At 37.9% G+C, this 14,985-nt stretch overlaps 1 protein-coding gene across 2 annotated transcripts in view; it reads right to left on the reverse strand.

Moving 5' to 3' along the window:
- prkg1b (protein kinase cGMP-dependent 1b) overlaps positions 1-14,985 on the reverse strand; it is a 118,305-nt gene that overhangs the window by 25,309 nt on the left and 78,011 nt on the right. For both annotated transcript variants that reach the window (XM_066693947.1, XM_066693946.1), the window contains exons 5-7: positions 14,123-14,186; positions 5,800-5,877; positions 4,048-4,142 (exon numbers count right to left, since the gene is read on the reverse strand). In XM_066693947.1, coding sequence (XP_066550044.1) covers positions 4,048-4,142; positions 5,800-5,877; positions 14,123-14,186 — 237 coding nt within the window. The remainder of the gene's footprint in view (positions 1-4,047; positions 4,143-5,799; positions 5,878-14,122; positions 14,187-14,985) is intronic.

A 14,985-nucleotide genomic window follows, 5' to 3' on the forward strand; every position in this document is an offset into this window, starting at 1 on the left:
TCCAATGTTTTAAAGCATTCAGGTGAGAATGTTAACTGCGGATGCTACATGTTTACATGACTCCTGTGTCTGTGAGCGTGTTCCCGGTACACTTCCCTGGGTTCTGATTCTGTGCTTGGGACTTGACTTGACTTGACGCAGTGGGTGTGTCACATGTTTGGGCTGTGCAGCTCAGGTTCACAGGTCTGCGTTGGCATCAGGAATCTAGATATGATGTACCCTGTGCTCCATGGGCACCAGTCAGGAAAGCATTGTGCGCTGCGTTTGTATCCAGTGAGTCGATTTTAAATGTTTTAACCTCCAACTCCCGAACATGGAAGCATGGAATTCTAGTATTACACAAACATATTGAAATGTACTGATTAACATAATTCAAAGCTTCAATTACAGCTACCAGGGATACTTCATTTATCTGTGCAATAAGAAGGGCCATTTCCTAAAATCTAATTAGCATCACCTGATTTGTTTCTCATTTAGGTGTGTTTTTTTCTGAGCTTCGATGAATAATGCAATATCCTACAAGCACAGTAAATAATTACATTTCAAAAAGATCTCAGATGAGGTTGCTAATTACTGATTTATTGATTAACTACAGCTATCATTGCCTTCATTAGTTTGTCAATTTAAGATCTATTTGGCCATTCAATATCTGGTTAACAAGTACACCACCTATCCCCTCTTACATAATGAATATGTATTTGCCACATTACATAATATAGCACAGAAAAAAGCCGAATGAGAAACACATAATTGACCTTGTTTGATTTAGAAACCAATAATAGCTTTTCTTTTTCCGATTATTCTCTTGTATTTTCATCGCTTTACTGTGATGGTAAGCAATCGGATGGTATGAAATAATTAGTAAGATAGAAGGCAGAAGCTCCCAGACAGAAGCTTGGGTTTCTCTCTCCAGCTCTCTCTATTTATACTGTAGGATACCGAATACCCAGAGTCCCTTGGGCCCATTGAGAGAAGCGGATTCATTCATAACCATTTGAATACTGTACTGTATATTCCTCATTTTATAGAATAATTCTCACAATAGGTGGTATTTTGCTTTTAAAGTAGCATCAAAATAATGCTGTAGCTGTTAGTTCAGTAAGTACTTGTAGTCAGTATGAATATTTGGCAGGTTTATTTGTAAATATATACTTTTAGGCACTTTTAGACAAATTTACTCTCCATTAGCAATCTGTTGTCATTAGGTTAGGTCAACATTGATGTTTAATCAGCATAGTGCATTTATGGTATCTTCAGAATGGATTCATAATGTCTCATTCTCCACTGTGTTGACCTTATATATATACATACAAAAATACTGTCTTGAGGTTTTAATAATAGGTGCTATCGCCTGTTTCAGAAAATGTGTAAATTGTAATGATCTGGTCTGTCTGCTAAAATCAAAGATGTGTGAGTGTATGGCAGAAAAACAGGAGATATCCTGCATTATTCTTGATTTTGCTTGTCAAACAAATTGCAAACTAGAGAACTTTAGAAGTTAAGAGTTTCTGGGTAATAGTGGTTTCAATATTACTCCCTATTGTTACATAATACTTTGGCTCATTTATCTGTGTAAAGCACTTTCTAGAGATTTATCAAATGTATTGTCCATGATTCAATTTAAAAAAAAAAAAGACTGATTGGCTTTTGTCCTTTGTTTGTATGTCTGATCTTTAACTGGTGCTTTATATTTGGTGTGATATTTTGCTTCTAATTGTAAACAGAATAGTGGCAATTTAAATAAAGACTTCGAAGTGCTAGGAACCGCTGAATGTGTCAAACTGAAAGAGGATGACTTTTCCTCAAGACCTTGATGAGCATATTTAAAAAACAAGAACCTGTAACTGCCTTCATGAATTAAAAAATGAAACCTAGTTATTTTTCTTTGCTGAGTCACTGCAGTCGCTAAGAGAATCCCATTAGTGACCAGTTTTTATGCTGATTTTGGGATACATTAATCTCAATATCAGAAGCCATTATAGCTATACTTTGGTAATGGCAATACTGGCATCTTGAGGTCGATTTAATGCTAACCTCATATTACTGCATAATCATGAAAATATTCTGCTTTTCAGGCACTGCTAATCACACTTTGATTAATTATATATAAACTCACTGAAGCATTGTTTCCATCATAGCTGTAATGCCTTATTTACCCACAAGATGTCCCTGTTGGCTATGTACCCAGGCATCCCTGCAGGATTGTGCCTTTTAAATTAAGACATTTGCTTAATCAGTTTCAGTAATAACATATAATTATACACTGAAATTAAGGTCCATTTACATTTTGTTTGGTCCTGCATTAGGAATTTATAGATCAGATGACGTGTCATTTTAGTTTCACTTGACTTTGAGAGAAAAATAAATGTCTGCACTGTTTTTAATCATAGATCACACCATGATGGTACACACACCCGGAGGAGGGGAGAGGACTGGCTCTTTATCACATCAGCGGGAAATCAATCGCATCTGACACGCTGGCTTCAGCAATAATACCACAATATATTAAACCCCTTTAAAATGCTGTTAGAATGTATCGGCTACGTCCATGTCTTTTCATCGGCGCTGGACTGAATGGTACACTGCACAGATCAGGAAGTTACTGTCATGGACACAGATAAAAACAAAACAGAAAACAGAAGGCAGCTTTGTTATTGCGAAACTGTATTCTCCTGTGTTTCAATGACTTATTGTTATGTCTTTGTTTCTATAGGATATCTATATAATATACCAGGGGTGGCTAACCCTGGTCCTGGAGAGCCGCAGGGTCTGCAGGTTTTTGTTTTATCCAGAAAGTGAACTGCTTAATTGAACCAATTATGGGTCTTAATTAGGCAAAACGTCCCTGTGTTCAAGATATCCATTGACTGGTAATTAAGAGAGACCTGGAAATCCTGCAGGATTGCGGCTCTTCAGGACCAGGGTTAACCACCCCTGTAATATACCTTCTCCTATTGCTTGCCCAGAGCTATATATACACAGATCAGACATAACATTATGCCCACCTGCCTAATATTGTGTAGGTCCCCCTTTTGCCGCCAATACAGCCCTTACCCATCGAGGCATGGACTCCACTAGACCTCTGAAGGTGTGCTGTGGTATCTGCCACCAAGACATTAGCAGCAGATCCTTTAAGTCCTGTAAGTTGTGAGGTGGGGCTTCCATGGATCGGACTTGTTTGTCCAGCACATCCCACAGATGCTCAATTGGATTGAGATCTGGGGAATTTGGAGGCCAAGTCAACACCTTGAACTCGTGATTCATCAGACCAGGCCACCTTCTTCCATTGCTCCGTGGTCTGCGGCTACGCAGCCCCATACGCAAAAAACTGCGATGCACTGTGTGTTCTGACACCTTTCTATCAGAACCAGCATTCACTTTTTCAACAATTTGAGCTACAGTAGCTCGTCTGTTGGATCGGACCACACGGGCCAGCCTTCACTCCCCACGTGCATCAGTGAGCCTTGGCCGCCCATGACCCTGTCGCCGGTTCAGCGCTTATCCTTCCTTGGACCACTTTTGATAGGTACTGACCCCCTGCAGACCGGGAACACCCCACAAGAGCTTTAGTTTTGGAGATGCTGTGACCCAGTCGTCTAGCCATCACAGTGTGGCCCTTGTCAAAGTCGCTCAGATCCTTACGCTTGACCATTTTTCCTGCTTCTAACACATCAACTTTGAGGACAAAATGTTCACTTGCTGCCTAATATATCCCACCCACTGACAGGTGCCATGATAACGAGATTATCAGTGTTATTCTCTTCACCTGTCAGTGGTCATAATGTTATGGCTGATCGGTGTATGTCTCAGCATGTGTTGCGTTTGATCTGAAAGCTATACAATTGAGTTTTGTTCCACTTTAAATGTATTCATTAAACGTCAGATTATGCAAACTGAAAATGCCCTAATTAGGTGCCCTGATATACATCATGAATGGTGAATAGGCAGTTTTACAGATGTGAAAGAGGAGTATCTACACTGCTTTCTAATGAACACAGTCATGTGATATTGGATTAGGGATCATAGTTCATCAAAGCACCATCTTACCCCTGGAGGGCCTTCTCCCCAAACCAGTCTCCTTTCCCCAGCGTGCGCAGATACACGGGCTCTTCATTGGGGGAATCTTCCCGAGTCACGTTCACCTGTCAGAGTCAAGAGGAGAAAGTGGCAGGTTTTATCTGTTTCACGTGCAAGAGAATTAATGTGCGCTCTGTGTCTTCAGAGGTCATAAAAACTATAACTGTATCGGAGAGAGGTGTATTTATAGTCATTCGAACAACACTGGAGGGACCCTGAAATGAACAGCAGCTAGGCAGCTTACTAAAGTACATCTCGTGATGCAGAAATGGAGGGAATTTCAACTGTTGCTATTATTATTTTGAGATGTTTCCCTGCCATTGTTTATGTAGTGTTCTGACAGAATCTGCACCAGGTGTGTTGGTGGTGTTTGTGTTCTCTGAATGTTTTCACTCCTTTTATTTCAATCACAGAAAATGCAATGTAATTTAAATATTTATGTCCCAGGGTGAATCACATTTATATCACATAATATAGCAGCTTAATATAATACAGCCTACATGTATTATCTCAAATTCATTTATGCTCTCCTTTCAACAACCTAACACATTGTCAGCTGCATATCCCATTCAGTAAATCAAGTTTATTTACAATAAGATTGATTAGTGTCTTCATACGCATCAATATTTACATACCAAATAGTGTATTTTAGAGAAATCAGGTCTGCTCTTCAAATGGTTCTTTAATGAATTCTACTAATTGGGACATATCTGACAAACTTAAAAGACCATTGAGAAACTGGCCTGAGCTCTTGATCGTGAATATGTTGAATACAAATGTATGTCATTGTTATTGGATGTTTGTTCTTGTAGTTTCAACTGGTTGGGAATGATTAAAATCCTGTATGTAGTCTGCAGTTGTCCTCCTCAGACCTTCCTATAAAGAGCTTGTCCAGACATGGAACCTGAACTTGAATTGTGAACACAGTGACACTTGGAACAATCTAATCTTTTTTTAGCACAGAAATTAAGGTCAGCCTTGTTCTTGCTTAAACATGAGATTATCGGCAGACCGAGTTTTTATGGTCTCAGTTTATTCACATACTTGCCTGTCAGAGCACACAGCTGATTTAACGATGTCTTTCAGAAATAACTAAGTAGTATTAAGACTAGAAATTCAGGACTTAGGATTTCTATGCTTCTTTCATTATCTTAAGTCCTCTTACTTAAGAAATAGCAATTTCAAGGCCGAGAAGCCAGCCTGGGCCCATGTCAAAAAGTGTGCTTTTGCCGTGAACCAGATAAATGTTTTATGATTAGATCCACCCCTCCAACCTTAATTCTTTCAAAGTTGTATAGGTTTATTTCTTTTTTCAAACTTCATTTATTTAAGCCCAAGAATAGGTGTTTGTTGCTCCTCTCTGGACCTTTCTTTACTTACATGTCCAAAACTGATCAAAGAATTGAATGATAGTACAGTTATCGCAAATCCTCTTATTTTGTTTTGTTTTAAATTGACAGTTGAGCTAAAAAAAATCCTACATGTCCTGTCAGGAATTAATTGAAATACATTATTTCAGGCTGCACAGAATGGACTGCAATGGATGTACTATTACACGGCAGTGGAGAAAGAGAAAGGCAAAGGCAGTTCAAATAGTGATATTAATTGAATGTGCAATGTGGTAACCTCTGCTCCAACAAAAGGTGGCAAAGCTAGCACAGTCTCCTGGGTCTCCAGAATCACTTCTAATAACGTCGTGTGTCTCACTGATAAAACCCTTACCTTCCCTTTGCTGATGATAAAGAACGTGTCTCCCCTGGCCCCCTGCCTTATGATGTACTCTCCATCCTCGTAGTGCGTCTGTTGAGAGAGAAAAAATCTGTCACTCATGGCAAGCTAGTGTGTTTATAGAGATGGCCTTTGTGGAGCTTACAGGCCTGAGAGGGTACTTGAAGTATTGCTTAAGTCATGAAGTAGGATTACCATCCTGCCACAGCAGCATGATTAACGTTAACAAAAGCCTGGTTGGTATCTCTGAAGGCATCGTGGCGTTCTCTCTCCGCAGGTCACCCCAGCCAGGTAGATTTCTCTCTAAAATAAGTACCAGATGCTCTCTGGTCCCACCACCCCATTCTACATCACAAATTATATATATATATATATATATATATATATTTTTTTTTTTTTTTTTTTATTTTTTTTTTTTTTTTGCAGTAAATGTCATTTCAGAATCAACAATCTCATCACTGGCATTATTCAGTATTTGCCAGCCCTTATGTTCGCTTTTAACACCTGATGAAATCCTAATCCACTGAGGCTGAAAATTAAACAAGGTCATTTATCTCAATTTTAACCTGCTTCTCTACTCAGTCTGTCGCCGCAATGTTTTCTAGTGGAAAACGAGTTCAACTTCCACAGACTGAAGAAGTTCTCTCAGACTGATATCTGCGTAACCTCTACCGAGACGGGGAGGAAAAACAAAGGCTTAAGTTTTATTGTGAGCACAACTGAGCATTATCCACGCTCCACATATTTTCCTGTGAACATTACTTAATGTTTTATGTGCACGATAGATCTTGTGAGCATGACTAAATATTTTGAGTGCTAAACTATCTTATTAGAAATATTCACATACAGGCAGAGAACAATGGAAGATAATTAGCAACTGCAAAAAGGATGGAAAACCGAAACCAACATCAGCTTCAAAAAGAAGGGGAGTTATGTGTGGATTCAGTTATTTTTTCAGCCATCAGTTCTGACAAGTCTTTTCAGACACCATTTCAGCACCAACTGGCTTTATGTTCTGTGTGATGTTTCATGAAAATATATCTTCTTAGTAACTTATATGCATGTGATGTTATGCAGATGAAATACTTTGCTCTTTTCAGTCTTGCATGCTCCATTGGGAGTTGCTTGTCCAGAGTACCATCACTATTGTATGATTTAGATATACAGAAGTCACATTCTTTTGCATATTTGTTCTGCATGGTACACTTTATGGCCATGTGACGTGACTGTTCACTGGGTTAGAACTAATGATTCACAGCATACCTTGGAACCGAAATCTAAAGGTCAAAGCCCTAGAAAGGTCTACTGTAAGAGGTTTCAGTAATATATGATGCTTTTCATCACCAAATGGACACCACTGAGAAATATTCTAAACTGCAATATGTACAAACCTGTCTGTCAGTGAATTAACTAAAACAAATATTGGTTAGGGCCAGTGAAGTGAGAGGATAAGCACATTTAATGTCTGGTGAGGTTCTACATGGTAGGAAATGAATAGATGTACATTTTTTTGGTAAAAATGCTTTGTCTTAGCAAAAAAGCCTCTTCTGAACCCAATCAATATACACAGTGATTGTGTGCAAGGACATGAAACCTTTACAGGCAAAGTGCCAGAGCCTAGGTTGTTGGTGTGAAGAGATAACTGTATAATGTACTGTATCACACGTACCTAACAAGCTTCTCCCTCTCTGTACTCAGGTTGAAATAAAATAAATACTTGAACCGAGATGGTATTGTACAGTACTGCTTTGAACACAGTTCGATATTTACACTTCCTGCAGTACAGTGGGACTGTTAAAATAACAATGTTACTATAGTGTTGTTAACAAACTCTGAAGGATTACAGGCCTGTTTACCCTCAGGTCATAGAGGTATACATTCATGTCATTCTTTGATAAAGTCACGTTTCCTTAGTCTGTGCAGTACTCTTAAACCATTGTGTTTAAATATGAGGCAGATATTTTAAACTCAAACATTTACTCACAAAATAGATTTTAGTGCCCAGTAGTGGGTCCTAGGGCTATGCCATTGTTCATATTTTGACATGATAGTAGTAAGATTTTTCCAGATGCTGCAAATACACTGCAGGATAAAGGACCCCATCTTATGAATTATTCAATGCGGAGATCTCTGAAGTGTCGACTCGGGGGAGCACTGAGATTCTCTCCTCTATTTAATGCACAATTTAGTTTTCACATCAGTAAAAAGAAAAGTATTTTTTTGTACCTATAGTTGTATTCTGTCATATATAGATGAATGACTGCAAACAATACATATCAACACGTTGTGAAGATTTCCATTCTAAGTGTTTTAACCCTTTCTTTCCCAACATTGCTACTTGGCTACATGGTATTTGAATCGTTTGTGCCATGGGTGCTTATTTAACATCAGTTCAGTAAGAGAGTTTCCCCAACTGCGATTCATATTTTGGAATGAGAAGGCTCAACCAATTATTAGTTTCATTGGGTTACGGCAGCATTGCCAGGACTACGCAGCTTTCCTTATACAAATCTTGACGTGCTAAAATTGAGAAGATTGAAATCAAAACTGACTTAATAAAATGTGGATACTTTATGTACCCCCTATGACTTTGCCACTTGCCCTCAAATTAAGCTACCAAAAACAGCTGGAACAAATCCTGTGTAACAGCACAGCCCGGCCACAGAGTCAGCTCTTAAAATGTAAAGTACTTTAATCTGTTGGGTTTTTTCCGGGTCTGATCTCACATTGCAAAACCCCTTCCTGCTGCTTTTTGTGGCTCAGTTCCAGAACAGCTCTTGGCCGACTCTGGAGTAACAATGGAGTTGTCATCACCCCTTGGTGACATAATATCTCACATTAGGGGACTGAAGTTGAAATGTGAGTGAGATCAATACAGCAAAAGGTGCTGACAGCAGTCAGGGAAGACAGGAAGCAAATTACCTCATCAGATCTTGAGATAAGTAAGTTCCCAGATAGGTTCCTCATGGACAGTGATCTTGTAAGACCAGGATGTGATTTTCTAGGTGTGAATAGATTTTTTGCACATACAGTAAGACTTATTTTTATTCCTGTGTTTTTGTTTAGCCTTTTCATTGGGTACAAGCTTATATTAAAATGCTCCTGTCTTTTTTTTTATACTGTCGTTAAATTAAACTTTATTTCCCTGAATAATATACCCTATATAACTCAAGCTTTTTAAATTGTGCTTAATTTACTTCCAGATCAAGCGCATCCAATTTCACAGATGCCATTTCCTTCCTTTCATAGAGAGAAATCATTTCAGAATCAACTACCATCTATCTGAAACTTGCTCTTCTCCTGAATCTTGTGATCTTTCTCGAGCGTATTGACTGGTGCCAGCCGAGTGATTTTTTTTTAAAGTATTTTTAAACCTTTATATGGCAGAGTTCACATCTGTCAGGTAGATGGCACATTTCAACAGAAAGGGTCGCAGAAAACGAGCTTGGCTGGAAGCTCCCTCTGTTGTCCCTCACACACACAATATGGAAAAATATGAACCCTTGACACAAAGCATTTCATATCTCTGAGAGCAGTGTGGGAATGGCCCGCCCACTGCTAAACTGGGCCCAGATGTCTAGAATTTAAAATAAAGCAGGGAACTTTTCTAAAGGCTACAATTATTGTCACTCCTATATTTATTATGGTATTTGAATGTAAGCACACAAAAATAATTAATCCACATAAAGACCACTCAAGCAATAAACACTGTTCTACAGGTATTTGTTAAAACAACAAAGCAAATTAGTGACATTTCCTGAACAAATGCTGAATTAATAAACATTTTAGTTTGCTACTGTTTGTGTCAACTGTTCCCGATTCACAAACCAATCAAATAAATCAAATCAAGTTAACATCGATTCTATTTCTCCGTGTAACGTGAGGTACGCCACTTTCAACTGACAAACTTTAAAAACAGCAGCTGTTTAATTTGTGTGCACATCTGCCTGAAAAGGAAAATTGGAAAGGCGGGTTTTCGGATGCTGCAGGAGACATGCAGATGTTCAATCACAGGTTTCAAACTCTAGATTTAATTCTAACAATACATATCTCTTAAGTAGAGGAGATAGCTTCATAATTAATTCAATAAAGATAAACAAAGAGAGCATAAGATTTCCCACTGAAACATACTGCCCTTCAGAAATGACAGAGGGGACGTCGCCGGAGCCCATTTCCAAAGCTTAGCCCCCACATCCACCCTCTCCCCTTATGGTATAAAATGGATTCCACCGTGTGCTATATATCCCTTGGGTGCTGTGATTTTCCATAAAACAGAAATGTGTTATAAGTCACAGTACTCAAGAACACAAAACACAATGCAGATGGTGTTCAATATGTAGTTCCACTGCACATCCATCCAGCAACAAACAGACCAAACCCAGTGGTTAAAACGTGTTTGATATTCAAATAGCATGTTTCAATCCTGTCATTTTCTTCTAAAATGGAGATGGATGGAGAAACATTATGAACAACAAAAACCACCCCTTGAGCAGATAAGTATGTCCAGGGAGGGGGAGATGGGGAAGGATATTCTGATCTGTTGCTTCATGGCATGTTGCAGGATAAGCAGATGGATGAGACTAATAAAGCGATTTTTTTTAATAAAGCAAATTGAAAAGAAGCTCAAATCGAGGGATTCCTTGATGCTAATAGATGCATGAAAACTTTTCAATTAATCAATCCTTCTGTTATTACCACTTCTGTTTGTTTAATTAATTTAAAACATGTATTCTTTTTTTGTATTACAATTAAAAACATGTCCAGGCACAAACATATTTATCATTATTTAACCATAAAGTTTTTGTTACCCATTAGTTCTTACAATTATATAAAAAGATGTATATAATTATATATAAGATATATATAAGATTTATAATTTCATTTTGGGAATTAAAATACTGCTATAGCCCTGCTGTGTTGCTTGATAACCCATATATCTTGTCAAGTCATAGGAAAATCATGTCCCTGTACAGTGGTAGAATCAAGGGAAAGTCTGAGTGTTAGTGTTTCATGAGGCACCAGCAGGGGCCCTGGGTATCCCGTCTGTGACACTATAAATAATTCCATGTCTGTAATAGGGTCCTGTCTTTGCACTTCTGATTGTAAGTCTTTTATCGACATTGCAATATTCTTCACATACTGCCAATCCACACACTCCTGGGAGGTCTTCGATGTTGCCATTCCTTTCTGGTTTACATCAGGACTGTACAGCAGCGTGCTTACACATGATTAAACGTGCATCTTCTTTAGTGCAGAAGTGCTTTGACAAACTGTGCATGCACATAGTCACCCAGACAGAAGGAACGCGCCACACGGCAGTGGCGTTGCACTCCAGCAGGTAAACCGGTCCACGATGCAAAGCTCAAAACGCGATACCCCACAGACTTTCAGAGAAATATTTTCCCGAGATTGAGTTCAGAGGCCAATACACTATTTTTGATGGTAAAGCAGCCCTATTTCAATCAAGGGAAAGCTATTTAAATCATGAAAGAAAAAGCACAGACAGTAAATTGTATGACCTCTACACTGTTTCTGTGTGTGAGATTTGATGCCAGGCAGTACAATGGCAGTCATATCGGTATAAGTGGATGTCTGAAAGGCTCAAAATTAAATACTCTACGACGATGATGATATGTCATAAGATGCATTATGTTTGCCTGCTTACATTTTATGCGATTCAATTAAAATGATCAGATTTTTGGATGATTACCCTGTAATACCAGTGAAGCCTTCAGAATCAGGTGCCCTCACCCCCCTTTCCACAGAAAGTCATGATTTTCCTCATTCTTGACATTTCAGCTTTCCAACTCTCTCTACTGAAGAATAGTCTCGTTCAGTCTTTGAGTCGTTTGAAAGCCAACTGTTTAATTACTCTTTTGGTTTCAGTTTTGCCGCAAGATAAATTTGCTCTGCAGTCAAACATTTAATTATCATAATTTCCTAATTATATAGCATTTAAAAGTAAATTGTATTATCCCATACTGACAGTTAACAGAAAGCACCCGAGGAGGGATGTCATTTAAGTGTTGTAGACATCTTTCAATATCCAGATCTCAGTTTTCCTTTATTTCAGGATAAAACAGCTGTTTCATATGGTTGACATTATTCGTGTTACATAGACCCGCATTTGCTACCACACAAACTTCACATCTTCTTTTTCAACAAAACAGGAAGCATGTCTAAAGTGTCAGATACATATTTCAGGCATGTGCATCTATATACAACAGCTACACATATATCAGGTTAGTTTGAAATTCCTACACAAGACTTTACTAGACTACAGATGTTCTATGTGTATAGCCAAGAAGAAAAAGACACTGGGTTACTATGCAGATTGTATTTCAGAGAAGAGTGGAAATTGTTCAGTTCATATGGATCTGATCCTAGTCTACTTTCCTTTCAAATTTCTATTTAAATCATTATGCAGTAATTTGGGAATACATAAACACTGATATATTTTAAAGTGAATTAATCCTGGTCAAGTTTTGAATTTATAAAAACTATCAGAAAACGAACAGATTATTCTTCAAAGATTGAGCTCGGTTCATCTGTGGATACAGCCAGTGGTGCTTTTTAAAAGCCTTTTAAAAGTAACAGTTTTAGATTCCTCTTGCCGTGATGCCTGCCTCTTACTAATATAACCTATTAAATATACATCTAGCATTTTCAAATCAAAGCCATAAAGGGTGGAACAAAATGTGATGGCATAGTTTAGCATATCTAAGGTTTCTCTGATCACCAATTGACACTTAAGGGTTTTGACTCTCCAAGGTCGCACCGGCATCTTCGCTGAAGGGTTTATCTACAAAATGATAATAACCTAAATAATTAGGTTTTAATAACACATACCGTATAATTATACAACTATAAGTTCTCGTGGGTATTTAAAAGAAGCAATCTAATTCACACACTGCTATTATAAGGTGAATAAGTAGAAAATCATACATTCACAATGCCAGCAAAACACATTAGTATAGGCTATATCATTTCTGCTAATTGTTTTCAATAAAATTGTGTAGTACATACACAAATCATTCATCAGGACCACATTTTATTCTCCTAAGAGACTGCACATGCAGAAAATACATTTTTCTTTGTATCTATGTAACCCCAGCACCGTCACACACACATAAATATTAAGTAAGGGCTGATAAATATAATGAAAAACATTAATTTATAAGAAATATACTTTTCAACAAATTTAATACTTGAAAATCTCTCAAATATATTTAAAGTTTTTTGTTTTTGAATGAATAAAGAATGAATGTGGCAATAACAAGAATAAAAAAATATAATTTTCAAACCTACTTATATTAACCATTTTTACCCCCTTTTCTCAAAACAATTGTATATAGCAATCAAAATGCATTATGCTTAAATGGCTGACTGATTTTAAATAGCAGCCTGCTGAGCAATCAAAAAAATTAAGCAGGTCACTGTGGTTTGAAAAACAACAGGAACAAAAATGCAAATGCACAAAGGCAGTTTCATTTTAATCACTTTACATTCATTGATGACTCAATCTTCTGAAGTTAACTTTTGCACTTGTCACTAACAAAAAGCAAAATATTTTCTCCCTGAAACAGATTCCCAAGTACAACTGTCAAACACTTATAACATTATAGTTGTGGCTGTTGGAACAGTATATTGCTAAATGACCAAACTCCTAAATTTATACAACTGTTACTTCAGCTCATCGAAAACTTCTTTGCTGTTAGGTCTGTAACATGTATTGGTATCAGCAGGGGATATCAATCTCCGAACACTAGATAAGATTGTATGCATTGAAGTGATAAAAGCTATTCAGACAGATATTACATCAGAAAAAAGCTTACAAACGTGGACGACCCGCTCCTGTTCTGCTGAGACAAATGGACAGTCGATCATTATTGATCTCGATGTTCTTTGGTGTAGAGTTTGAGCTGGGAATGATGTTAAAATACCAACCCATTATAAGCCCTGATAAAAGCCTCATCGGAGAACAACAAAATGTTAAGCAGCTTATTCTGTTCGAGTTACCCCAATAGAAATTCAGCCATTAGCCCAATGGAAGGATCCTGGGAAACATAGCTGAAGTCTAGCAAAAGCCACGGTCTTATCCTTAATCTTAAAGGTCGGACAGAATACGTGCATTTTAATTTCAACCACACATTTATTAAACTTGTGAACAGCTACTAACAAGACTAATCTTAATGGCCATTCGATATACAATTAGATTACTGCTCCAAATTATCTTTCTCGAGAAGTCTTGCTAAATATGGTGCTCTTCCGAGACCGAAGCATTTTCCGTTTCCAAAAAAAGACGTGCGGTGCTTACCTCTTCAAGGACGTCGGCTAGCTTGCTAAGAATTTCCTCTGGAAGGCCTTGGAATGTTGGAACACTGCAAGACAAAGGAAAGCGGAGAAAATGCAGATATCAATGAGCAGCTATGGTGATCAATGTGAATAGCAGCACGTCGCTCCAGACGTCCAACACTCATACATGCTGACCATGGAGTTCAGCACTGATAAAATAGATTACACTTGGCTGTATTTCACAGATTGTTCTCGTCTTGCTTTCTTTTGTATTATATAAACATGGCCCTTGCCACAAGGGAGAAAGATGTAAAACATGAAACCAAGAGCAACACTGTTATTTCAAGGGGTAATTGAAACCAGAGTTAAAAAAAGGCCATTTCTTATCTTTCATTAACATAACGACATTCTCACAGGGCCCTTATCAGCACACTGGTTGTCACATCCTTACCTTGTGTCATTAATCTCAGACTGTCCCGACTTCCTATGTGACAGATTCGAAAGCCACGCCTTAAATGACCTTAAATGCACCCCTCTATTCTCTACCATTACATCAGACTGTGTCCAGGCATTTACTCAGTGGTCTTAGTGTAGTGGTAGCAGGGGCACTGTGATTTACTAAGATATATTTGCATAACAGTAGATCATAATATAATGTTTGCAGTAAGCATAGCATCCCCAAAATTCTGTCTTAGAGTAATAGATTTAAGGACAGAGGACTTTGGCTTATGTTGCACTATTATTGAAACGGTTTCATGTGAAAGGTCACCCTGGGTAAGGCTATAATAATATATAATGTATTTCTTTTTAACAATCAGATGAAGGTAGATGTGGCTTAACACTCATCCCGAAGAATTGAAACTGTTCTAAGGTCCATAAAGGGAA

The sequence above is a fragment of the Amia ocellicauda genome, chromosome 20 (assembly GCF_036373705.1).
Source record: "Amia ocellicauda isolate fAmiCal2 chromosome 20, fAmiCal2.hap1, whole genome shotgun sequence".
NCBI lineage: Eukaryota > Metazoa > Chordata > Actinopteri > Amiiformes > Amiidae > Amia > Amia ocellicauda.